The 25,760-nt window shown below is 38.7% G+C and overlaps 2 protein-coding genes across 9 annotated transcripts in view; one reads left to right on the forward strand and one right to left on the reverse strand.

Annotated features, from left to right (window-relative positions):
* WDR19 (WD repeat domain 19) overlaps window positions 1-14,268 on the reverse strand; it is a 111,252-nt gene extending 96,984 nt beyond the window's left edge. For 5 of the 8 annotated variants that reach the window (XR_004244854.2, XR_009210629.1, XM_058430275.1 and 2 more), the window contains exons 1-5: window positions 14,184-14,268; window positions 10,957-11,048; window positions 10,184-10,249; window positions 7,099-7,224; window positions 2,228-2,343 (exon numbers count right to left, since the gene is read on the reverse strand). Coding sequence is in view for 5 of the 8 variants with exons in the window: in XM_058430275.1 (XP_058286258.1) it covers window positions 2,228-2,343; window positions 7,099-7,224; window positions 10,184-10,249; window positions 10,957-11,048; window positions 14,184-14,189 (406 nt within the window). In the remaining 3 variants the exon portion in view is untranslated. Of the gene's footprint in view, window positions 1-2,227; window positions 2,344-7,098; window positions 7,225-10,183; window positions 10,250-10,956; window positions 11,049-12,771; window positions 12,869-14,183 lie in introns of those variants that run through there. The other 3 variants (XM_032135839.2, XM_058430273.1, XM_058430276.1) reach the window with 3 other exon arrangements.
* A 154-nt stretch (window positions 14,269-14,422) lies between these two features.
* Window positions 14,423-25,760, forward strand: part of TMEM156 (transmembrane protein 156) — a 214,070-nt gene continuing 202,732 nt past the window's right edge. Inside the window, exons 1-2 of the mRNA XM_058430285.1 lie at window positions 14,423-14,682; window positions 19,036-19,112. Coding sequence (XP_058286268.1) covers window positions 19,055-19,112 — 58 coding nt within the window. The 5' untranslated portion in view covers window positions 14,423-14,682; window positions 19,036-19,054. The remainder of the gene's footprint in view (window positions 14,683-19,035; window positions 19,113-25,760) is intronic.

Below are 25,760 nucleotides of genomic sequence, written 5' to 3' on the forward strand. Positions count from 1 at the left end.
ACCCTGAGGCAGGAGTTTGCCTGGTGTGTTAGAGGCTCAGCAAGGACAGTGTGGTTGGAGCAGACAAATGAGGAGGGAAGAACATGAGATGAGCTCAGAGAGGTTGCAAAGGCCAGATTATGGAAAATTTGTTCTGGCCATTTTAAGGCCTTTTGCTCTGATTCTGGGTGAGAGGGAAACCACTGAAGGGTTCTGAGCAGAGGGCTCATTCTGGCCTCCGGGTTGAGAAGATTCTAGAGTGGGGCAATAGTCGAAGTGGAGAGGCCAGTAAAGAGGAGACTGCAGAAATTAAGGTAGAAAATGTTTGAGACCACACCATGGTGGCAGCAGTAGAGATGGTGAGACAGGCTGGATTCTGGAGATATTTGGAGGTTGAGTCTATAAGATTTTCTGACAAATTAGATATGGAGAGTACGAGAAAGAAAAGAGTCAAGGATGGCCCTAAACGTCGGCCTAATGATTTGGAAGAATGGAATGTCAACAATGGTGGAAGGAAAAGCTGTGAGTCAAGAAGGTTTTGGAGATACTAAATTTGAAGTGTATACTAGACACCTCATTGAAGATGTTGAGTAAGCAGTTGGAGGTATGCGTCTACAGTGTGGAAAAGATATAAATTTGGGAGTTTTCAGGATATAGACAGTATTTCACATCAGGAGACCAGAGCACAAAAGTGAAGGAAATATTCAGAGAAGAGACTGGGGCTATAGAGATTTTGCTAATCATATATTAAGGGACTTGGGTGTTAAATGGAACTCGGGGTCCAAAGAAATAGGCATTAGGAAGGGGAAAAGACTATACAAAGACAAGTAGGAAGATGCCAAAGACATCTTTCTATACCCAAGAAAGGGAGAAGAAAATTTCTTCTTCCTCCTCCTCCTTATATACCTCAAAGCCCTTTTGCTTCCAGTGCTCAGAAATCAAGTTAGTCTTAACACCGATAATAACAGTTAATAGACAAACTAAAGTTATTTGTAACTTTAAAAATTTTAGTTTAACTTTTCAAATAGTTCAAGGACATTAATGTTTAGCTATAGCACCCAAAATTAATGTTAACATTAAAGGCATACATATATGTAAAAATAATTTGAAATGATCATCTTGAATGGAAGGGCACTTTCTCAAGTATCTGTGGGTGCCACTATCTCCAGAGTGTAATTCCTTTATTAACAGTAAGTTATACTTTTCCTGGCCACCTGGATGCAATTAAGCCCACTAGGTTCTACCATTCATCATAATGATGTTACAATAATTGACAAGAATAGATGTTTCTTCTTGGCTAGTCAGAGGGCAGATGTCAAGTGGCCAGAGGTTGGGAGAATCAAAGAGCCGAAACAAGAAGGTCAAACAAGGAGGGACATAAAAACACCCTCCAGCTGCATATCCTGAGGCAAATGGAACTCACAGTCCACATCTAGATTTAACTAGGATTTGGAGAAGGTAAGGGGTCAGGATTAGAAATCTTGATATATTCTATCCAAGCACTGAATGTTTTTGTTTTTTGTTTTTTGTTTTTTTTTGAGATGAAGTCTCACTCTGTTGCCCAGGCTGGAGTGCAGTGGTGCGATCTCTGCTCACTGCAACCTCCACCCTCCAAGTTCAAGCGATTCTCCTGCCTCAGCCTCCCGAGTAGCTGGGATTACAGGTGGCTGCCACTGTGCCTGGCTAATTTTTTGTATTTTTAGTAGAGACGGGGTTTCACCATCTTGGCCAGGCTGGTCTTGAACTCCTGACCTCGTGATCCACCCACCTTGGCTTCCCAAAGTGCTGGGATTACAGGCGTGAGCCACCACGGACCCAAGCAGCAAATGTTTTAATCTGCCTACTATGTGGACTAAAATTACCACATATTATAATGCAACTAAGTTAACTAAAATTAATAACAAAAGTAGCACATATTATCAAAATGTGTTCACATGTATATGAGCTATTCCTTGTCCAGAGGTACAGTCTGGGTGAGAAAGGACAAATGGAAGCCATGCTGTTAATGTCCTGATGCAGAAGGCACAGCCTGACTTTAACTCAATCTATTCTATGTACCCTGGGAAGTTCTTAGTAAGCAGTGAAGAGGGATCTTCATGTTTAGCTAAATGTAAGACTTGTGGGGGACATAGGGAGGGGGTTTGTACTGCAAAATTTCCCTTGCAAGATCAGGGAAACCTGAGGCAGCAGAATTTGCATTTAGGTAGAGCATCTCAAATATTTAGCACTGTTTCCAGCTATCACCTACCAAGGACAGGAATCTTTCGAGATGTCTGACGATTATAAATAAGCAAATTTCCTTTAACAGTTCCAACAGCCAGGAAACTTCCAACTTTTGACCAAAGAAGGAAAGACATTTGATCCCTGTAACATTAAGATATAAATTACTAAACAATTCAGATCATAACCTCTAAACAGTCCTTCAAAAAAGTACTCCATGGATAATTTTAGCATCTACTTAGAAGCCAAAGTACAAAATACAACTTAATGCTTTAGGACAAAGACTAAATGCTAAAGATATTTTGGAGATGCTACAGGTTGATCTTAGGGTCAGTTAGACTCAAAATACAAAAGTATAATTAATGTAGACTTCAATTCAGTTATGATGGGACCTCAAAATTCATGAGGTGACCTATGATATTTATTCATTTGTCTATTAACGATAATTTTAGCTCTAAATGTGCTTACAGAAATATTAATGGATGGTGAAACCTCATACTTTAAAAAAGTGGCACCCAATAACATAATATATTAAATGGTAAAAACCACTGGGAATTCATGACTTTAAAAATGATATATCTTTTCCAGCTCCGTCACTATTAAGAGTAGCTCAAAAGCAGGTAGAAAACACTTTTGCCCACCACCAGTTCTGACATGCATTCTAGGATTCATGAGGTTGAAGTGTTATACAGTTCCCTACTAAGGGGAAGCAGAACTTCTTGGAGAGTACCTCTTTCCACATATTGAGAAAAGAAATCACAATGAGTCAAGAACAGTGGTTCTCGAAATTTGAAATCAGAACCAGCAGCATCATCTGGGAACTTGTGAGAAATGCCAGTTCTCAACCCCAGCCCAGACATACTGACCGAGCAACTCTGAAAGTGGCACCCAGCTACCTGTGTTTTCATAAGCCCTCCAGGGGATTCTGATGCAGCTAAACTTTGAGCACCGCTGACAGACCATGGTATGGTTTTCAGAAAGCAGCACTGCTTCCAAGAATGTTGAGGGCAGTGATAAAAGGACAAAAGAGTAAGTTTAAAGAGGTTTCCTCTGGCTAAATTAGGATAATTTGAGGATTAAAAATTACATACTTATTTGATACAAGTTGAGTTTGTGAAAGGTCGTAAAATCATGATGTTACTTGGAAGAGAAAAAATAATTTAAAGTATGTGGAAAAATTAGTTGTAATAATAGAAGCATACAATAAAATGTTTAGTTAAAAAATTAATTTTAGGCTAGGCATGGTGACTCACGCCTGTCATCCCAGCACTTTGGGAGGCTGAGGTGGATGGATCACAAGGTCAGGAGTTCTAGACCAGCCTGGCCAATATGGTGAAACCCGTCTCTACTAAAAATACAAAAATTAGCCAGGTATAGTGGCATGCACCTGTAGTCCCAGCTACTCAGGAGGCTTAGGCAGAAGAATCGCTTGAACCCGGGAGGCGGAGGTTGCAGTGAGCTGAGATTGTGCCACTGTACTCCAACCTGGGTGACAGAGCGAGACTCTGTCTCAAAAAAAAGAAAAAAAAATTAATTTTAGCAAGTAACATACCAGGCTGCTAGGTTCTTCTATTAAGTATCTATTTTATAAAAGATAAATATGCATTTTAATCTTTTTTTCCTTTTTTTAAGTAGATGCCGTAGCTGCAATAATGTGCCTCTCAGATTTCCCTCTGTCTGCAGAAAGTGTAACTGGCCACGAGCCCCAACTGCTAGGCTTTGGAATCCATCACCTCAATGAGCTGGGCTGTGCTTTCTCATGGGCTGCTCCCAGACAATGACTGAGTGAGGGAGGGATAACTGCTGGGCCCATTCCTGGGCAGAACTCCTTTGACAGGTAACTTTTGCCCAAAGACTCCCCACAGACCTAGCTGAACTTTCGTAATTAGAACTATGCTACAATTTAATGGGCTGGGCACGGCAGCTCACGCCTATAATCCCAGCACTTTGGGAGGCTGAGGTGGGCAGATCATCTGAGGTCAGGAGTTCAAGACCAGCCTGGCCAACATGGTGAAACCCCATCTCTACTAAAAATACAAAATTTAGCTGGGCATGGTGGTGGGCACCCAGCTACTTGGGAGGCTGAGGCAGGAGAATCGCTTTGACCTGGGAGGTGGAGGTTGCAGTGAGCCAAGATCGTGCCACTGCACTCCAGCCTGGGCAACAGAGGGAGACTCCATTCCAAACAACAACAAAAAAACAACAAAAAAACTGTGCTACAATTTAAGATGCTTCTTCCCAACCTTACTTCTTTCCCTCTCTCATTTATAAGGGTCAGACATGCACTGAGGTCTGATAGCTCTTCCAATCTCTTCTCCTAACCTCTCTATGTTCCCTCATAGGCATTTCCTGTAAGAAATCTCTTACACAGTTAATCCTGTCTTGGAGACTCCTTCAAAGAAAATATGAATAAAAATAATTTTGCATGAGCTAAAAATAGTATCAGAGAAAAGAACTGTATAACAAGAACAAGATCTGATCAGCAACAGTGATCATATATAATAAGATAAATATAACATTAGTCCATTCAATAGTTTATCAGCACTGACAGTTACACAACAACCAACTAGAAAGAAAATGTTAAGTAACGTGTTCTAAGAAGATCAAGTAATCAAATGTCCTCAAAAGAAGAGCTAACTGAACAGACTCCATCCCTCTTCTCTTAGGAGATAAGGCCTGTAGAAACCCTTGCAAATTACAATATGATACTAAAGCATATGTAAATTTCCAATAATGCCATTGGATCAGGACAACATATAACAATCACATGTATCTCTGGCCAAGCAAAATTTAAAGAATATATTATCCTAGGGAAATGTACAGGTTACAAAAAATTGCAACCTATGTATAAGGCATGGGCTTAAAAGAATTTTACTAATACAACAACTGAAGGTCAATTTAAAAAGACACTGAGTAGGATACCTAGTACTCAGGTCCAAATTGCCTTGGGAGCAGCAACCATGTTCTGTGATCCATCCAAGAATGAATTGGTTGATGAAGCAGATGTTACGTATAGGGTTTTCTCTGGAAAGAAATGGCTATATCCCAGTTACATAATTAAATGACTACTTCTGTTAGGCCTAGGCAGGAGCAGAGTAAATACTGCTATAATCCTAAAAAAGTATAAATGCATATACAGCAAAAATAAATGAATTCAGCTCATTGAATTAATACATTTTTAGTTAAGTGGCACCACAGTAAGTTTTGTGATAATTACATTTGGATAGGTTTTGGGTACTATTTAAGGTGTTTGAAGTGCTCAAAAGACTCACTTCAGATAAATTTTATAAAACCTAAATTGCTTAAAAGCATTTATTTACTAAGGAATAACTTAACCCAGAGGAAGCAAGGTGGCTATGTACAACAGGACCTTCTTAAATAAAAATACTTAAGAAAAATTGATATTCAAAGTTTTGTTTAATAACTGGCTAGTGTAACAGATTGGCCTTTGAATAAAGAACAAACAATAGTGGGTATGCTTTTGTATATACAAAAGTCCTTTAGACATTAAATATAAACATCAACAGTAAAGCAACCTGAATTTTATTTTAATGACAATTACGATAACATCTACCATTTACTTGGGTCTTAATTTTATGCCTGGCCGTGACATATATTTAAACATCACAACAATCCTGAGATGATGTGGAGAAACAGACACTGTAGGAAGATAGAGAGCTGGAGGGAGAGATAGACCAGTCAGAAACACCAGGGGATTAATTATGCACTTTTCTCTGCGTGAGAACATGGCCTTACTGTTGCTGAATTTGGCTCAAGAACCAGTACTTGAAGTTTATTAAACATTCCCTTGGATGGAAGCACAGAGAGTATACGAAATCTTTCTGAAAAGTGAAATAAACCCAAAGTGTAAGAGGACAGAGCAAGAAATGAAGGTTCTTAGACTCAGGAAGACTTTACATTGGTAGACAGTATCTTCTGCAGCTACTTGCCTCAACAATCACTTTGGAGGGTCAAAGGCACTGCACTCACTAGGTTGTATCTGGTCCTGCGCTACATGACTGCCTTGCTTTCTCTGGGTTCAGTTATTCCTTAGTAAGTAACTTGAAAACTTATAGTCTGGTCTCATAACATGTATATGATCTCTTCCTCCCCACATGAGGGGTACATGAAGCCATGAAGCATGTTATACCCATGTCATACAGATGAAGAAACTGAGGCTTGGAGATGGGTTAAGCAACTTGTCCAAGGTCAAAATGGCAAAGTTTTAGTTGGAAATGCTGACAAGTTTTTCTTTTCCATATTGGAAACTGGTTTCTATTTTAGCAGATATCTGTCATTTATTCTGTCTGCCCAAGATTTTTTTCCATTTGGGAACTGCCCTGCCCTTCGCCCTTCCTTTCACTTGGTGGGAGTACCAATCCATGGCCCTGCCTGCTCCACTCAGAGACCTTTTGAGGAACTGAATGGGCTCTGGTGATGTCAAGGCACATGCCCTTTTCTCTGGCATGACTTGCTGTGAAGAATGATACACACTGATAGCTACCAGTAGTCGTGGGTGAGAATCTGATTTAGAATGAAGTCAATATAGAGAAAAGAGGAGCTGAGAGATGGAGAAAAAGTCTTGATTGCACCATTATAACTCCTAGATTCAGCCATGCCTATGGTCAAGCCCATCTCTGGATTTTCCCATATATATTTTATCTCATCTCTGTACTTCTTAGTCTGTTCCACTGAAAGCAACTTTTTAAGAAGCTATTTATATTTCACAGTTATAACAATTTCATTCTAATTGGGTAACAATAACAAAAATAATCCTTTTCTAAGAAAATAACTAATTGAGGAATCTTTAAAATGAAAGTAGTAAAGAATTATTAGCACCAAACCTACAAATATTCATGTTTCTAAGTGAAGCTTTAAAAAATTAAAAAGTTATCTTACCTCATGCCATTGTCTAACTGGCTGGTCTTATTTGTGTTGGCATCCCAAAGATAAATGCAGCTAGATTTCTCGGCAATCACTGCTAGGACATCTCCATCTTTATCCCAATCCATGGCAACACAGTTACTTTTAAAAAAGAGAGCAAAATATTACTATACATTTTTTTAAAGTAAAATCACTATGTGATTTTTGTCTATAACAAAATTATTCAATCTATTTTGAACAGATAATAAACTCTCCAAAGTGAGAAATACAACTCATTATTCACTGCATGGGTAATATTAACTTCAATTTTTTGCTGTGGTTGAGGGGATGGTAAAATTTAAAATCTTACTTTTAATACCATTTTCATATACTACATTAAATATAATCATACTTAAGGTAGCAGATTTTCTTAAATCCTATAAGGAACTCTGCCTTTTGATAAAACAAACTCACCACGCACCTTTACAAATGAATCACATCTGGAATCGAGACATAATTGTATGATCAACTTTTGAAAGATTATTTTAGATTGACAGAGAGGAAAAGAAGGTATTGATAAGAAACAAAGTGGCTGGGCGCAGTGGCTTACGCCTGTAATCCCAGCACTTTGGGAGGCTGAGGCAGGCGGATCACCTGAGGTCAGGAGTTCGGGACCAGCCTGACCAACATGTGGTGCATGTCTGTAATCCCAGCTACTTGGGAGGCTGAGGCAGGAGAATCGCTTGAACCTGGGAGGCAGAGGTTGCAGTGAGCCAAGATCGTGCCACTGCACTCCAGCCTGAGCAACATGGCAAGGTCCCATCTCTACCAAAAAAAAAGAAAAAAAAATGAGCTGGGCGTGGTGGCATGCACATGCTACTCAGCTACTCAGGAGGCTGAAGTGGGAAGATTACTTGAGCCCGGGAGGTCAAGGCTGCAGTGAGCCATGTTTGTGCCACTGCACTCCAGCTTGGGAGACACAGAGAGACCCTGTTTCAAAAAAAGAAAAGCAGCAAAGTTATAGCTAGATAAATTGAGTGATTGGGTAGATATAGGATTGTAAAAAAGGGAAAGATAGAATTCTAAAGTGGTGAATAAGAAATGTTATTTTCTTTTCTTTCTTTTTTTTTTTTTTTGAGACGAGGTCTGGCTCTGCTGCCCAGGCTGGAGTGCAGTGGTGTGATTATACTCGGCTATAATCTCGCACTCCTGGGCTCAAATGATTATAGTTCACTATAACCTCGAATTCTAGGGCTTAAGCGATCCTCTGCCTCAGTCTCCTAAAGTACTAGGATTACAGGTGTTAGCCCCTGTGCCTGGTCATTATTTTCATTTTATATCTTGATGGAAAATAAGGAGAGTAATTTGATTAAGGTAACAACGTAGTTACAAATAGGAAATGGTCTATTTAACATGATTCTTGCTATTATTCCAAAATGTGTATTATAAAAAACTTTACAATTTCTTAAATCCTTAATAAAAATATTTACCTTTTCTTCTCTGATGTTATTTTTCATCTTGGTATTAAATATTTTTCATCTTGGTATTACATATATTTTTCATCTTGGTATTAAATAACCAAATGTGTATTATAAAAAACTTTACAATTTCTTAAATCCTTAATAAAAACATTTACTTTTTCTTCTCTGATGTTATTTTTCATTCTTGGGTATTAAATAACCCATATTTTGATTTATATTTAAGACAGTTGGGAATTACTTCAATTATTTTATTTTTCAAAATGTTGAAATATGTTTTAGGATCTTCATTTTCTAAAATATATTCAGAGATTTGGGGAGTATGGAAGAGGGAAGCTTTCAAATTATGGACAAAATCATCTGCTAATTAAAGATTGTGTATTTAACAGCATTTTCCTTATCTGGGGATCCTCTGTCAGTCAAATTCCACTATTATGAATACAGCAAAACAATCCAGAAGAAATGAGACCATTATGTAACAGAAATAGATGTCACAGAGATCACACAATAAAGCTCATGCAATTTACTCCAAGACAATTTTTACTGAGTGCCTTCTTTCATTTCACATATAATTATAGCTTTTTGATCTGTTTCCAGGAATACAGAAACCAGAAGCCACAATTAAGCGAGTTAACGGAAAATGCCAAAATGATAGCATTAGGTGGGCGGGGCAGGGCAGGAGGTAGGAAAGGCTGTTAGAGACCAAGAGAAGTAAAACCTGATTTTCAAAAATGGTCAATAAACTACAGAAAGAAACATGAATTTTAAAAGCATAGCAGCATAAGTCAGTTTAGGTGAGGGACTCTATACATCTTTTTTTTTTTTTTTTGAGACGGAGTCTCATTCTGTCACCTAGGCTGGAGTACAGTAGCACAATCTTGGCTCACTGCAACCTCCACCTTCCGGGTTCAAGCGATTCTCCTGCCTCAGCCTCCCAAGTAGCTGAGACTACAGGCGCATGCCACCACGCCCAGCTACTTTTATGTATTTTTAGTAGAGACGAGGTTTGACCGTGTTAGCCAGGATGGTCTCCATCTCCTGACCTCATGATCCACCTGCCTCGGCCTCCCAAAGTGCTGGGATTACAGGCATGAACCACTACACACAGCCTTTATACATCTTAATAACCACCGAGACCATCAGTAGAATAACTAATATAGGTAGTGATTACACTGAATCATTAAAAATGCTTCAATTATGCTTAGTATAATGTAGAATGATTTCCTGAAAATGGATAAAGCCTTCATCCTTTACAAAGTTATGTGGAAAGTCACTATTTTCCAACAATTTATTAGAGATGGAAAACTAAAGTACATACAGGTTTATCTTATCTGCCTATACAAACACTAAGACTTGTTTATAATTTAAAAGAATTCTTTCGTGTGGACTCTAATTCTTTCACATGGTCTGATTTATAATCCTGCCATAAGGCTTCTCTGTGAGTACACAGGTGTTTATAGATAGAAACTCTAATTCATGCTATATCTCTACATATTTCATAACTACTTATGGCTAAAAAAAAAATCCCTTTGCAAATAGAAGAAGCAAAAGATTCTATTTGATTATAATTTTAAGGCAGTACTTTTTAAATCTTTTAGGCAACAAAGCTTGACAGGTTTTTTTAAATCTACTTCTGTACTTACCCAGGTAAGTTAATTTCACTTCTTTTTTGACCATGGCGATCAAAGATTTTCACAATATAATCAGCTCTGAAAGCAATCAGAACATAAAGATATGATTTACTTTTTTTTTTTTTTTTGAGACAGAGTCTCCCTCTGTTGCCCAGGCTGGAGTGCAGTGGTGTGACCTTGGCTCATTGCAACCTCCACCTCCTAGGTTCAAGCGATTCTCCTGCCTCAGCCTCCTAAGTAGCTGGGATTACAGATGCCTGCCACCACACCTGGCTAATTTTTGTATTTTTGTAGAGACGGCGTTTCACCATGTTGGCCAGGCTGGTCTCAAACTCCTGGCCTCAAGTGATCTGCCTGCCTTGGCCTCCCAAAGTGTTGGGATTATTGGCATGAGCCACTGCACCCGGCCTAAATGTTTCTTTCAGAATCTATGTATATAAAGCTGCCATCCAAGTGATTTCAGTGTTTTCTCCTGATAGTTTCACAATTTGTATAAAAAGTTATTACCAGGGAAAAGGTTCTATGAACTTTGATGTTAATGCAGATGAATATATTCCTTTTCCTACCATATAACTGTTACACAAAAACTTTTACTGAGGCCTGGTTCACTTGAACCTGGGAGGTGGAGGTTGCAGCAAGCTGAGATCATGCCACTGCACTCCATCCTGGGCAACAAAGCTAGACTCCGTCTAAAAAAAAAAAAAAACAAAAAAAACTTCTACTGAGTAGATGGTGTGGTTACATGGGCATACAACCACTGCTTAAAACATTCATCGGTTTCTTACCCTGTTACTGCAAGGTAGTTTCCTGATGTTTTTTGCCAGGCAAACTGTATTGGTGCGCCAAGCCAAGTCTTTTCTAGCAGTGAGAAAATACGCTAAAAAATAAACACAATTTTTAACATTTTCAAAACATACAATCAAGTGTTGATCAGAAAAGATATCAAAACATGGTCATGAAAACCATGTTTTCATAGGATTCAGGATAGTGAGGATTATGTTAGAGCTTATCTAGAAGTTAACAACAAAAGAAATAAAACAAAATCAACCAACCAACTAAACATACACAACTACTTGGTAAATTACAGATCTCAAGATATAGGAGAGCTTTTATTTTAAATTTTTTTGGCTTTTTAACGTTTCTGAATGTTAATTTTACAAAAATGTGTAATTTTAGTGTTTTGTAGATGTTAAAGACTAAAATAACTGAAGCCTGAATTCAGTTAATTATGTGTGGCATGGATTCCTGGTGATTAAACTGAACAAAAATTGCTATCTTAAACATGATAAAAACACAAAATGTCTTTACTCCTTTCAACATTATTTTCTTCTATTAGTTTCATTAGTTATATTTACATCATCATTAAGTGTTTAACTTGGCTACTGGGTGAATAGTGTTATCAACTGAAAACTCTTTCTTTTCCTTGAAACAATCAAGAAACGTGATGTCCAATATGGAAGCTACAAACCACATGTAGCTATTGAGGACCTGGAATATACGTAATTCCAACCTAGCTGTGCTGTAAATATAAAATGTATATCAGATTTCAACAACTGAGAAAAGAATGTAAACTATCTCATTGTTAATGTTTATATTGATTACATGTTGAAATAACATTTTTGATATACTGGGTAAGATAAAATATATTATTAAAATAAATTTTACCTGTTTTCTTAAAAAATTTTAATGGTCAATAAAAATATGAAATTACATTAGCTCACATTACATTTATATCAGACAGTGTTGATCTAGAACATTTAGGAATATGAGTTTCGGTGAAAAAATTTATATTTAAAGTTAAATTATAGATTAAACAATGATGCCCATTTCTAGGCATATGAAATTTAGATACTATTACACGGGACTTAGTCTGTGTAGCAACACAAAACTCTTACAATGCTCAAAATTAAACACCGCCTGGCCAACATGGTGAAGCCTCGTCTCTACTAAAAATACCAAAAAATGAGCTGGGCATGGTGGTGCGTGCCTGTAATCCCATCTACTTGGGAGGCTGAGGCACAAGAATCCCTTGACCCTGGGAGGTAGAGGTTGCAGTGAGCCGAGATGGTGCCACTGCACTCCAGCCTGGGTGACAGAGCAAGATTTCGTCTCAAAATAAATAAATTAACAACCAACCAAACAAACACAAAGCAATGAGGTTTTTTATTTTTATTTTTTTTTAGACAGCGTCTTGCTCTGTCGCCCAGGCTCTGGAGTGCAGTGGGGCGATCTTGGCTCACTGCAACCTCCGCCTCCTGGGTTCAAGCGATTCTCCTGCCTCAGCCTCCCAAATAGCTGGGATTACAAGCACAAGCTACCACGCCCGGCTAATTTTTAAAATATTTTTGGTAGAGACAGGGTTTCACCGTGTTGGCCAGGCTGATGTCGAACTCCTGACCTCAAGTGATCCACCTGCCTCGGCGTCCCAAAGTGCTGGGATTACAGGTGTGAGCCACCATACCCTGTCCCAATGAGCATTTTACATGCTAAAGAAGAAATTCCCCTCTATTGAAAGTAGAGGTGGGCTATGATCATGGGACATAAAAGTTTTATAGAGCATAAAGAAACTCATGAAAAAAGAATACTTAAAAGCATCTTACTTTTGCAATTTTGTGACCATTTCACCCTGGAACTCCTTCATGCAAGTGAGACGTCCTTAAACTTGAATTTCATTACCTTCAATGGCTGACTTGCCTCTAGCTGTGATCTCATATTATTTATCTTCAGTGGAGCTCTATAGATGCTCCACATACCGTGCAGAGGAAAAACTGCTAGTTTCACAACCAAAAAACCAAGATTTAAATTTTGTTTGTCGCTTATTAGCTGTAGGGCTTTAAGTAAGTCGCTTAAATTGCCTCCAGCAAAAAATTCTCAACTGTAAATCATGAATAATAACTCTTCACTTCTAATACTTCATAAATTGTAAAGAGCTTTAGAAATAAAAATGGGAATTATGATTACTAGTCCGTCAATTCCAATTTCTACACTAATAGCCACGAAGAAGCATGAGGACATCTAAAATAATTTTAAAATTGAGCCTTCCGGCCGGGCGCGGTGGCTCACGCCTGTAATCCCAGCACTTTGGGAGCCCGAGGTCGGCGGATCACGAAGTCAGGAGAGTGACAGCATCCTGGCTAACACGGTGAAACCCCATCTCTACTAAAAATACAAAAAATTAGCTGGGCGTGGTGGCACGCGCCTGTAGTCCCAGCTACTCGGGAGGCTGAGGCAGAAGAATCGCTTGAACCCAAGAGGTGGAGGTTGCAGGGAGCAGAGATTGCGCCACTGCACTCCAGCCTGGGTAACAGAGCAAGACTCTTAAAAAAAAAAAAAAAAAAAAAAGCCTTCCATTTCTTTGCCAGAGCAGAGCAAGGGGGGATTGCTCTGAAAGTGGGGTGAATAAGAAGCCAGAGCCTAGAAACCGTGCGTGCAGAGGATGAGGCACATGAACGTGAGACCTGAGTGTTCGGGTGCAGATTTCCCGTCAATAATGTACACTCGCTAGCAGGTGATTGGACTGGTCACAGGTAATACATTTTGAGGTTACTCTTTAGGAGGCTTTTCATTCTTTTTAAGGCGCTGGGCAGCTGCGCGGCTTGCCAGAGGCTTAGCCCCAAGAAATGAGGTAGCTCGTGAAACCCAACCCAGTCAACTCCACCGCGACCCTCCAAACGCGTTAACTCGACCAGTTCTTTCCGCGTGCGAAGCTGGGGTATCTTTAGATCCAGTCCGCTCATTTCGGCCAGGGAGAGGTTCCCACTTTCTGCACCGCTTCTACGGCGTCTGCAGTCCCCAAAACGAGAGGCCTCTCTCTCCGCCCTCTCCTCTCCTCCTATTTTCTTTCCTTTCCCTCGTCCCTTCAACTTCACCCCCGCCCTCTCTGGTCACCTCTCTCTCTTCCTCATTTCCAACGAACTCAGAAGGGAGAGGGAGAGAAATCCTCTTTTAAAAGCGACCAAGGGCCAGTAGTCGCGTTTTCCCGCCCCACCCTGGGGATTTGTAAGTTATTTACCTTCATCTCCAGGCTCGAGCCGCTAACGCGAACTATGAAGTACGCAGGCGCACCGGGTCTCCACCAAGCAGGCTATCGCGTTCCCGTCACCCAGGAGACCGTGCGAGCAGCGACCAATCGGCGAGTGCTAATTGAAAGGCGGTGCCTCGCGGGGCCGGGCCAACCGCACCGCCCTCTGCGAGAGTGGGCGAGAGGCGGAGGGTGGAATCACATGACATCAGAGTCGCTAACCTCGGGAAGTTGGGCGTCGCGAGGCCTTGCTGGGCCTCGGCTTCCTGGCTGGCTCTGATTGGATGAGTTTCGTCCGGGAGAGACGGGCTCTGTGAGCCTTCAAAGGCGCGTGCGTAAATTTTGGACCGCGATGACTAAGATGTCAGTGCTGGCCAAAGGGGGCGCCGAGAAGCTGAAGGAAAAAAGACGCAGAATGTTGGATTAAAGGAGGCAGGATGGGCCAAATACTCCTATACAGTCCACGCAAAGAGGGGTTGGACGAGCTCGGGTATATCTTTTTTTTCTTCCAGGTTTCTGGGGTAGAAGGGATGAGGCTTAAGAGGTACAGTAGTTTATTTCAAGGTAGGGTTGTTGGTGCTTTTTTTTTTCAGTTTCACCAAAATCATTTTTTTTCAATTTCAAGAAAATATGCTAGCTAACGTGGGCAGGAAAAAAATGAGCTCCAATAGTTTTCCTTTAGCGTTTGGACCTGGCAGCTTTTCCCCAATTATAAAGCCCTGTTATATAGTATTTGTGCTGCATTCTTTATAGCATGAAAGTGCATTTTTTGCCCAAGCGTCTGAAAGTATTGAAAGAGTCTACCTTTTGCTTTTCTTTTCGACATCAGGTAGGAATCTGATTGGCTTAGAGAAAGTTAATCAATGATTTGAAATAACTAATGGTGAATGTTTTCAAATTCTTAAGTAGGGTGCTATGCCTTTGCACTGGGGTTTTCGGTTATGTTACGACAGGGGTCCGGATCCAGACCCCGAGAGAGGGTTCTTGGATCGCGCGCAAGAAAGAATTCAGGGCGAGTTCTCAGTGCTGAGTAAAAGCAAGTTTATTAAGAAACGTAAAGTGGTGAAAGGACAGCTACTCCATAGACAGAGTAGGACATTCCTGAAAGTGAGAGAAGGGACGCATCCACCCTAGGTACAATGCTTGTATATATGGGGAGATGTGCTCTGCTACAAGGGTTTGTGATCAAGGATTAATTTTCTTAATTATTTTGCAAGAATCGATATTATTATCTTTAAAGCAAAATTAGGAATGCCTTTATTCTCCAGATACCGTGATATCTGGACACTCCCAAGTCTGGGTCTGTTTTAGTAAACATTATTAATTTGTTCCCTTAATCGTAAACATCTAGAGGCGAGGAATGCCTAAATTCTGAGAATTCAGCCCAGCAAGTCTCAGCCTCATTTTCCTGGCCCTCACTCAAAATGGAATCGCTCTGGTTCAAACTCCTCTGACAGTTAGGTTAATTACTTAAATTTTTACTGAAAGATTCCTCTGCTGAAAAGGTAACCATTTAAAAATAGCCAGAGCAATCAGTTCTTAACAAAACCTGCCCTCAGGAGAAAGTATTTTTACCAAAGCCTAGTCTGCTGGGTTTTATCAGAGCCTAAACTACCTGGGAGAAGGGAAATACTCAACTTCAGCCTCCATAAACCATCCTGTTCCACTTAAGTGTGGGAGATTAAGAAGTATTGGCGGGCGCCTGTAGTCCCAGCTACTGGGGAGGCTGAGGCACGAGAATGGCGTGAACCCGGGAGGCGGAGCTTGCAGTGAGCCGAGATCGCGCCACTGCACTCCAGCCTGGGCGATAGAGCGAGACGTATTGGTGGCCAGGCTCAGTGGCTCACGCCTGTAATCTCAGCACTTGGAGAGGTTGAGGTGGGGGGCTCACTTGAGGTCAGGAGTTCAGGACCAGCCTGGCCAACATGGTGGAAACCCCGTCTCTACTAAAATACAAAAAATTAGCTGTGCATGGTGGTGCGCACCTGTAGTCCCAGCTGCTTGGGAGGCTGAGGCAGGGGAATCGCTTGAACCCGGGAGGGGGAGGTTGCAGTGAGCCTAGATCGCGCCACTGCACTCCAGCCTGGCGACAGAGCAAGACAAAACTCCGCTCAAAAAAAAAAAGAAAAAAAAAAATTAGCCCAGTGTGGTGGCGCATGCCTGTAATCCCAGCTACTCGGGAGGCTGAGGCATGAGAATCTCTTGAACCTGGGAGGCAGAGGTTGCAATGAGCTGAGATTGTGCCACTGCACTCCAGCCTGGTGACAGAGCTAGACTCCATCTCAAAAAAAAAAGGAAGTACTGGTGACTTTCACCATCCACACAGGCTCACTAAAGGCTGAGGCCTAATCATAGGACTATAGAACACTTGCCCTATCCTGTACCTTACCACATACCACTAAAAGCCTACTTACAAGTATTCCTTTTATCCAGTATATCCTGTCTGGTGTCTTAGTTGTTTTCTATTGTTTATGACAGAATACATAAAACTGGGTAATTTATAAAGAAAAGGAACTCATTTGTTATAGTTATGGAGACTGAGAAGTCCAAGGTCAAGGGAGTGCATCTAGTGAGATCCTTCTTGCTGGTGCGGACTCTCTGAAGAGTCCTGAGGCAGCACAGGATATCATATGGCAAGGAGGCTGAGTGTGCTAATGTTCTAGCTAAGGTCTCCTTATAAAGCCACCAATTTCACTCCCATGATAACCCACTAATTCATTAACCCATTAATCCATGAATCTGTGAATGAATTAATCCATTCATGAAAGCGGGGCACACAGGATCCATTTGCCTCTTAAAGGCCCCACCTTTCAATATTGCCACATTGGTGATTAAGTTTCAACATGAGCTTTGGAGGGGACATTCAAACCATAGCATCCAGATTTCAACAAAAAATTACAAGGCATACTAAAAGGCAAAAAACACTGCTTGAAGAGACTGAACAAGCAGGAGAACTAGAGTCATATATAGCAGGAGTGTTGAAATTATCAGACCAGGACTTTAAAAAAAAAGCCAAGATGAATGTGCTACTGGAGGTAATGGAAAAAGTAGACAACATGCAAGAGCAGATGGAAAATATAAGCAGAGATAGAAATTCCAATAAAGACTCAAAAAGAAATGCTAGAGATCAAAAACACTAACAGAAATGAAGAATGCTCATGATTAATTTCCCCCAAGTTCATGTCTGACAACAAATCACACATCCTGGAAGCTCAGAGAACTCCAAACAGGATAAGTGCTCAATGAACCACACCTAGGCATATCATATTTAAACTTTGAAAAATAAAATATTTTTTAAAAATCGTGAAAGAAGCTGAGGGGAGGGGGGCATTATGTATAGAGGAGCTAAGATAAGAATTACATTGAATTCTCAAAAACCATGAAAGGAAGAAGAGAGAGGAATAAAATATTTAAAGTGTTGAGAATTTTTTTAAACACACAAACCTAGAATTCTGTATCCTGTAAAATTATCCTTCACAAGTGAAGCAGTCCACTCCTCATTGATTAGATGCCAAACTCAAAATGGCTAACTTTGGTGAAAGGATCTTGACCTGCTTTTTTCAACCTGGAACTACTTCTTGACATGCATTTTCCTCCTGACTCAACAGTAAAGCTACTTTAGTTCTAAGTGTTTTGATACTACAAGGATGTAGTGGTCAGTAATCAGATCAAGACTTGAAAAAAAAGAGTATTTCATGTAAATATTATTTGGGGGTTACTCAAACAATACCACTGATTTATGCTTTCATGTAAAACATACACACACATTTTTACAGAAACACCATATGAGGATTGAAATCCCTGAATATTGGTAAATGGAATTGAGAAATATTTTTGTGTAAGAATGATAAGGAAGTTGATCCTGTACTATGAAGGAGGTACAGTTGTTTCATGTAGACTTAAAAATGTTTTAATGTGTTTCATGGCCAGGAGTAGCAGCTCGAGCCTGTAATCCTAGCACTTTGGGAGGCCAGAGGTGGGAGGTTCACTTGGGCCCAGGAATTCGAGAATGGCTTGGGCAATAAAGCAAGACCCCATTTGCTACAAAAAAATAAAAAATAAAAATTAGCCAGGCATGGTGGCATGTGCCTACAGTGCCTGCTACTTGTGAGGCTAAGCCAGGAGAATCCTTTGAGGATATCACATGGCATTCAAGGCTGCAGTGAGCTATGATCACACCACTGCACTGCAGCCTGGGTGACAGAGTGAAACCCTGTCTCAAAAAAAAAAAGTGTTTTATGTTTTTTATACTGTTTTTAACTAAAGTTATAAAAATGTTTCCAACAAGTTATCTCTCCTTATGTTTTAAGAATCTAAATTATCTCAATGAGTTGAAATAAGGGTGTTAGCAGCTTTCTAATTAGTACTATAAATCTGTCTAAACAAGAGGACATCCTAGTACACAAAATAATGTCACTGTTTCAAACCAGTCTAGACCAAAAAAAAATTTAAAATTTTCAGTCAAAAATGAACATCTGAAGAGAAACTAATTCCTCCTTGAAAATAAAAGTATCTCCAAAATAGAAAAAAATTCAGAATCATTTCATAGTTTAATTGCAATATGTCACTAACAGATGGTGATTCTTCTCTTGGGAAAGATTTAAGTAAAAACTTTGATATAAAACCAAGGTAAAACATACAGTGTTCATGTAGATATACACATGGTATTACATATAGACATTAAATTATACTTATCACTAAGCTAATTTTTAAATTAAAATCAAAGATTTTAAAAAGTGAAGAAGACTTTCTTAGACAAAAAAAAAAAAAATTGAGGGAATTTGTTGCCAGTATACCTGCCTTGAACAAGAAATGTTAAAAGAAGTTTTTTTTTTTTCCTTAGGAGAGAAAGAAAATGATATATGTCAGAAACTCAGATATCCATAAAGAAAGAAAGCATTGGGAAAAGAATAAATGAAGGTATAATTAAATATTTTTTCTAATATTTAATTGATTTAACAGGTAACAGTTTGGTCTGAATAAGAATAGCAACAATGTATTCAATGACATGCTTATATATAAATATATGCTTATATGTAAGGGAAATTAATGATAACAATGATTTAAGGAATGGGAGGGAAGAAATAGAAATATTTTATTATAGGGTACTTACATTACCTGTGAAGTGGTGAAGTGTTATTTGACAGTGGACTTGGTAAATGTATATTGCTAAATATAGGGCAACTACTAAAAAAAGATTTTAGAAAAGTATAATTGATATGCTAAGAAAGGAGAGAAAATGGAATAATATAAAATGCTCAATTAAAACCACAAAAGGCAGGTAGAAAATGTAGAAGACAAAAATAACGAAGAACAAATAGAAATGAAACCATACAATGTCTGATCTCAAACCTTATGTACTTAAACTAGAAATCAATAACAGAAAAATTGCTGGAAAATCCCCAAATACTTGGAGATTAAACAACACACTTCTAGATAACACATGGCTCAAAGAAGAAATCTCAAGGGAAATTTAAAATATTTTGAACTAAATAAAGTGAAAACACACTTGTTAAAATTTGTGGGATGTGGTGAAAGCAGTGCTTAGAGGGGATTTTTTTGTTTGTTTGTTTTTGTTTAGTTTTTTTTTTTTTTTTTTTGAGTTGTGGTCTTGCTCTGAAGCCCGGGCTGGTGTGGGAATGCAGTGGCATAATTATACCTCACTGCAGCCTCAAACTGCTGGCTTCATGCTATACTCCCACCTTGGTCTCCCAACATGCTGGGATTACAAGCATGAGTCACCATGCCAGGCGAAGATAGAAACTTGTAGCATCAAATACATATTTTAGAAAAGAAGAAAACTCTCAAAATCAATAATCTAAGCTTCCACTTTAGGAAACTAGAAAAAGAAAATTTAAATTCAAAGTAAGAAAAATAAAAGATATAATAAGAATTAGAGCAGAAATCAATAAAATTTAAAATAGGAAATCAATAGTGAAAGAAGACCAAAAGTTGGTTATTTGAAAAGAGCAAAATTGGCTAGCCTCTAGCTAGGCTAAGAAGAAAAGAGAGAAGACTCAAAAATTACTAATATCAGCTGCACTAATGAATTACTAATGAATAGCCTGTATCTATTTAAAAAATCAGATCAATACTTAATAATTTTCTAGGCTGGATGCAGTGGCTCATGGTTGTAATCCCAGGACTTTGGGAGGCTGAGGCAGGCGGGTCACCTGAGGTCAGGAGTTAGAGACCAGCCTGGCCAACATGGTGAAACCCCACCTCTACTAAAAATACAAAAATTAGCCATGCATGGTGGTAGGCACCTGTAATCGCAGCTACTCGGGAGGCCGAAGCAGGAGAATTGCTTGAACCTGGGAGGTGGAGGTTGCAGTGAGCCAAGATCGCGCCACTGCACTCCAGACTGGGTGACGAGCGAGATTTGGTCTCAAAGTAAATAAATAAATAAAATAATAATAATAATTTTCTGAAAGAGAAAGCACCAGGTTCTGACGGGTTCACTGGTGAATTCTACCAAACACTTAAGGAAGAGATTATACCAATTCTCTATAGTCTCTTTCAGAAAATAGAACCTGAGGGAATACTTCATCACTCATTGTATAAGGCCAGCATTACACTAATGCCAAACCAAGACAAAGACATTACAAGAAAAGAAAACTATAGACCAATATCTCTCATGACCATAGATGCAAAAATTCTCAACAAAATGTTAGCATATCAAATCCAGCAACATATAGAAAGAATTATACACCATAACCAAGTGGGATTTATTCTAGGCATTCAAGGCTGATTCCACATTGGAAAAACAATGAATATAATCCATCACATCGACAGGCTAAAGAAGAAAAGCTATGTTTGTAGACCAATAGATGCAGAAAAAAGCATTTGACAAAATCTAACATTGATTCATGATAAAAACTCTCAACGAACTAGGAATAGGGGAAAACTTCCCAACTCGATAAAGACTGTCTACAAAAATCCTACAGCTAACATCGTACTTGCTGGTGAGAAACTTGAGGATTTTCCCACTAAGATCAAGAACAAGGCAGGGATGTCCCCTTCTTACCATTCCTTTTGAGCATCATACTGAGAGTTGTAGCTAATGCGGTTAGACCAGAAAGAAAATGAAGGGTATACTAATTGGGATGGGAGGGTGAAAAAAACTGTCTTTGTTTGCACATGATGTGATTGTCTATGTAGGAAATCTGAAGGAATGGACAAAAAAGCCCTCCTGGAACTAATAAGTGATTATAGTAAGTTGCAAGATACAATGTTAATGCACAAAATTCAATCACTTTCCCCTATGCCAGCAACAAACAAGTAGAACTTGAATTTAAAAACACAATATCATTTACACCAGCATCTCCAAAATGAAATACATAGCTATAGATCTAACAAAATATGTACAAGATCTATATGAAGAAAACTATAAAACTTTGTTGGAGAAATAGTCCATGTTCATGAATGGGTAAACTCACAATTGTTAAGATGTCAGTTTATCCCAACTTAATCTACAGATTGAATGCAATGAAAATCCCAGCAAATTATTTTGTGGCTATTGACAAACTGATTCTAAAGTTTATATGGAGAGGCAAAAGACCCAATTCAGTTTTGAAGGAGCAGAACAAAATTGGAAGACTGACACTACCTGACTTTAAGACTTATGCCACAGTAATCAGAGAACATGATACTGATGAAAGAATAGATGAATAGATCAATAAAACAGAATAGAAAGCATAGAAAAGACCCACATAAATTTAGTCAACTGATTTTTTTTGTTTGTTTTTTTGAGATGGAGTCTCACTCTGTCACCCAGGCTGGAGTACAGTGGCAAATCTCGGCTCACTGCAACCTCTGCCTCCTGGCTTCAAGTGATTCCCCTGTCTCAGTCTTCCGAGTAGCTGGGACTACAGTTGCACACCACCACGGCCAGCCAATTTTTGTATTTTTAGTAGAGATGGGGTTTCACCATGTTGGTCAGGCTGGTCTCAAACTCCTGACCTCAGGTGATCCACCCATCTCAGCCTCCCAAAGTGCTGGGATTACAGGCGTGAGCCACGGTGCCCTGCCTAATCTTTGACAAATGAGTAAAGGCAATACAATGGAGCAAAAGTAGTCTTTTCAACAAGTTGTGGTGGAACAACTGGGCATCCACATGCAAGAAATGAATCTAGACACAGAGCCTTTACAAAGATTAACTCAAAGTGGATCATAAACCTAAATATAAAATGTGGAACTATAAAGCTTCTAGAATATAGGAGAAAATCTAAGATGAACTTGGGTATGGTGATGACTTTTTAGATATCACACTAAGAGCATGGTCCCTGAAAGAAATAATTGATAAGCTGGACTTCATTAAAATTTAAAATTTCTGCTTTGCCAAAGACAACTGTAAAGAGAATAAGACAAGCCACAAACTGGGAGAAAATATTTGCAAAAAACACATTTGATAAAGGATTGTTACCCAAAATATACAAAGAATTCTTAAAACCCGGCAATAGAAAACGAACAACCTGATTTTAAAATGTGTAAAAGACCCGAACAGACACCTCACCAAAGAAGGTAAACAGATGGCAAGTAAAGATAAAGAAATGTTCAAAATCATATATCATTAGGGAATTGTAAATTAAAACAACAAGTATTACACACCCATTAGCATGAACAAAATCCAGAACACTGACAACACCAAATGCAAGTGAGGATGTGGCACAACAGGAGCTCTCATTCATTGCTGGTGAGAATCCAAAATGGTACAGCTACTTTGGAAGATTGTTTGGCAGTTTCTTACAACACTAAACATACTGCTAACATACAGTCCAGCAGTCATGTTCCTTGGTATTTATTTAAATGAATTGAAAACTATGTCCACACAAAAATCTGTGCAAAGATGTTTATAGCAGCTTTATTCATAATTGCTAAAACTTGGAGGCAATCAAGATTATCAAGATGTTTGTTAGTAAGTGAATGGATGAATAAGCCATGGTATATCCAGACTATGGAATATTATTCAGCACTAAAAAGAAGTGAACTATCAAGCCATGAAAATATATGTAGGAACCTTAGCAGCAAATTGCTGAGTGAAAGAAGCCATTTTCTGAAAAGGCCACATACTGTATGATTCTAACTATATGACATTTTGGAAAAGGCAAAACTATGGATATAACTATAACAAAACTATGGCTATAGCAGGAGAAATAGGCAGAGCACAGAGGATTTTTAGGGCAGTGTCACTATTCTATACAATAGTGTATTACTATGGTGAATACGTATCATTATACATTCATGAAAACCCATAGACTGCACAACACCAAGAGTGAACTCCAATGTAAACTGTGGACTTTGGATGACAAAAATATGTCAGCCTTAGTTCATCAACTGTACTTAGTTCAACCAACGTGCCACTATGGTTAAACTGGAATTTTAAGGGGCCAGAATACCCAAAACAAAAGAATAAAGTTGGAGAACACACATTTTCAAAACTTACTACAAAGCTGCAGCAACTAAAATAGTGTGGTATTGGCATAGGATACTATATATAGATCAATGGAACAGAATTGAGAGTCCAGAAATAAAACCATACATCTGAGGCCAACTGATTTTCAATGGTTGTCAAGACAATTCAATGGGTGAAAGAATAGATTTTTTCAACAATTGGTGTTGGGACTTGCAAAAAATGAAATTGCACCCCTACCTCACAGAATATACAAAAATTAACTCAAATGGATCAAAGTCCTAAATGTAAGAGTTAAATTATAAAATTTTTAGAAAAAGCCTAAGAATTCCTGACCTTGGTTTAGACAATTATTTATTGGACCTGACAACAAAATCACAAGTGACAAAAGAAAAAAATAGACAACTTGTACTTCATCAAAATTAAAAAGTTTTATGCTTCAAAAGACAACATCATGAAAGTAAAAAGATAACCCATAGATTGAAAGAAAATAATTGCAAATCATATATCTGATAAAATATTTATATCCAAAATAGATAAATCTTACAACCCTAAAAGACAAATAACCCATTGAAAATGGGAAAATGATTTGAATAGACATTTCTCCAAGGAAGATATAAATGGCTGATAAGCTTATACAAAGTTATTCAACATTATTAGTCATTAGGGAAATGCAAATCAAAACTACAGATCCACTTCATGCCCACTAAGATGATTAAAATAAAAAAGACAATAACAATTGTTGTGAATATGTTGAGCTATTGAAACCTTCATACATTGCTGGCAGAAATTTGAAATGGTGTGACCATTTTGGAAAACAGTCTGGTAGTTCCTTAAAATGTTAAACATAGAATGAACATTTGACTTAGCAGTTTCACTTTTTTTTTTTTGAGACGGAGTCTTGCTCTGTCGCCCAGGCTGGAGTGCAGTGGCGCGATCTCGGCTCACTGCAAGCTCTGCCTCCCAGGTTCACACCATTCTCCTGCCTCAGCCTCCTGAGTAGCTAGGACTACAGGCACCCACCACCACGCCCGGCTAATTTTTTGTATTTTTAGTAGAGACGGGGTTTCACTGTGTTAGCCAGGATGGTCTCGATCTCCTGACCTCGTGATCCGCCCGCCTCGGCCTCCCAAAGTGCTGGGATTACAGGCGTGAGCAGTTTCACTTCTAAGTATTTACGCAACAGAAATGAAAGCATATGTCCAAAAATGAAGGATATGGCAACATTCATAATAGCATTATTCATAATAGCCCCAAAGTGAGAACAACACAAATGTGCATCAACTGATGAATAGATAAACAAAATGTGGCAAATCCATATAACGAAGTATTATTAATCAATAAAAAGGAATTAAGTACATGCTACAACATGTACTATGAGATGAGCTTTGAAAGGATTATGCTAAGTGAAAGAAGCCAGTCACAAGAGGCCATATATTGTATGATTCCATTTATACTGTATATACCAAATAGACAAATCTGTAGAGACAGAAAGTAGTTTAGTGGTGTGTGGATGTTTTTATTCTGGGGAGTGATGAAAATTTTTCTAAAATTACATGGTGGTGATAATTGCATAATTCTGTGAATATATTGAAGCCATTGAATTGCACACTTTTAAATGGTGGGTTTTGTTGCTTATAAATTGCATATCAATTAAGCTGTAAAAAACTGGCAGATACACTTCATAAAGCATAGGTATTATGATCAATAAGGTAAATAGTATTTTCTAAAATCTGAGAAACAAACTTTGGTTTTTATATGCAAAAATAAACTGGATGTGACAATGTTTTTTTATGTATCCATGTGCCATTTGTTTCCTGTCGTTTTTAGATTAGGTATTTCCCTAATGTGTCCCCCCGAATGTGATGTTCCCCTTCCTGTGTCCATGAGTTCTCATTGTTCAATTCCCACCTATGAGTGAGAACATGCGGTGTTTGGTTTTTTGTCCTTGCGATCGTTTACTGAGAATGATGTTTTCCAGTTTCATCCATGTCCCTACAAAGGACACGAACTCATCAATTTTTATGGCTGCATAGTATTCCATGGTGTATATGTGCCACATTTTCTTAATCCAGTCTATTGTTGTTGGACATTTGGGTTGGTTCCAAGTCTTTGCTATTGTGAATAGTGCCGCAATAAACATACGTGTGCATGTG

Source organism: Hylobates moloch, unplaced genomic scaffold (genome assembly GCF_009828535.3).
Source record: "Hylobates moloch isolate HMO894 unplaced genomic scaffold, HMol_V3 SCAFFOLD_17, whole genome shotgun sequence".
Lineage (NCBI taxonomy): Eukaryota > Metazoa > Chordata > Mammalia > Primates > Hylobatidae > Hylobates > Hylobates moloch.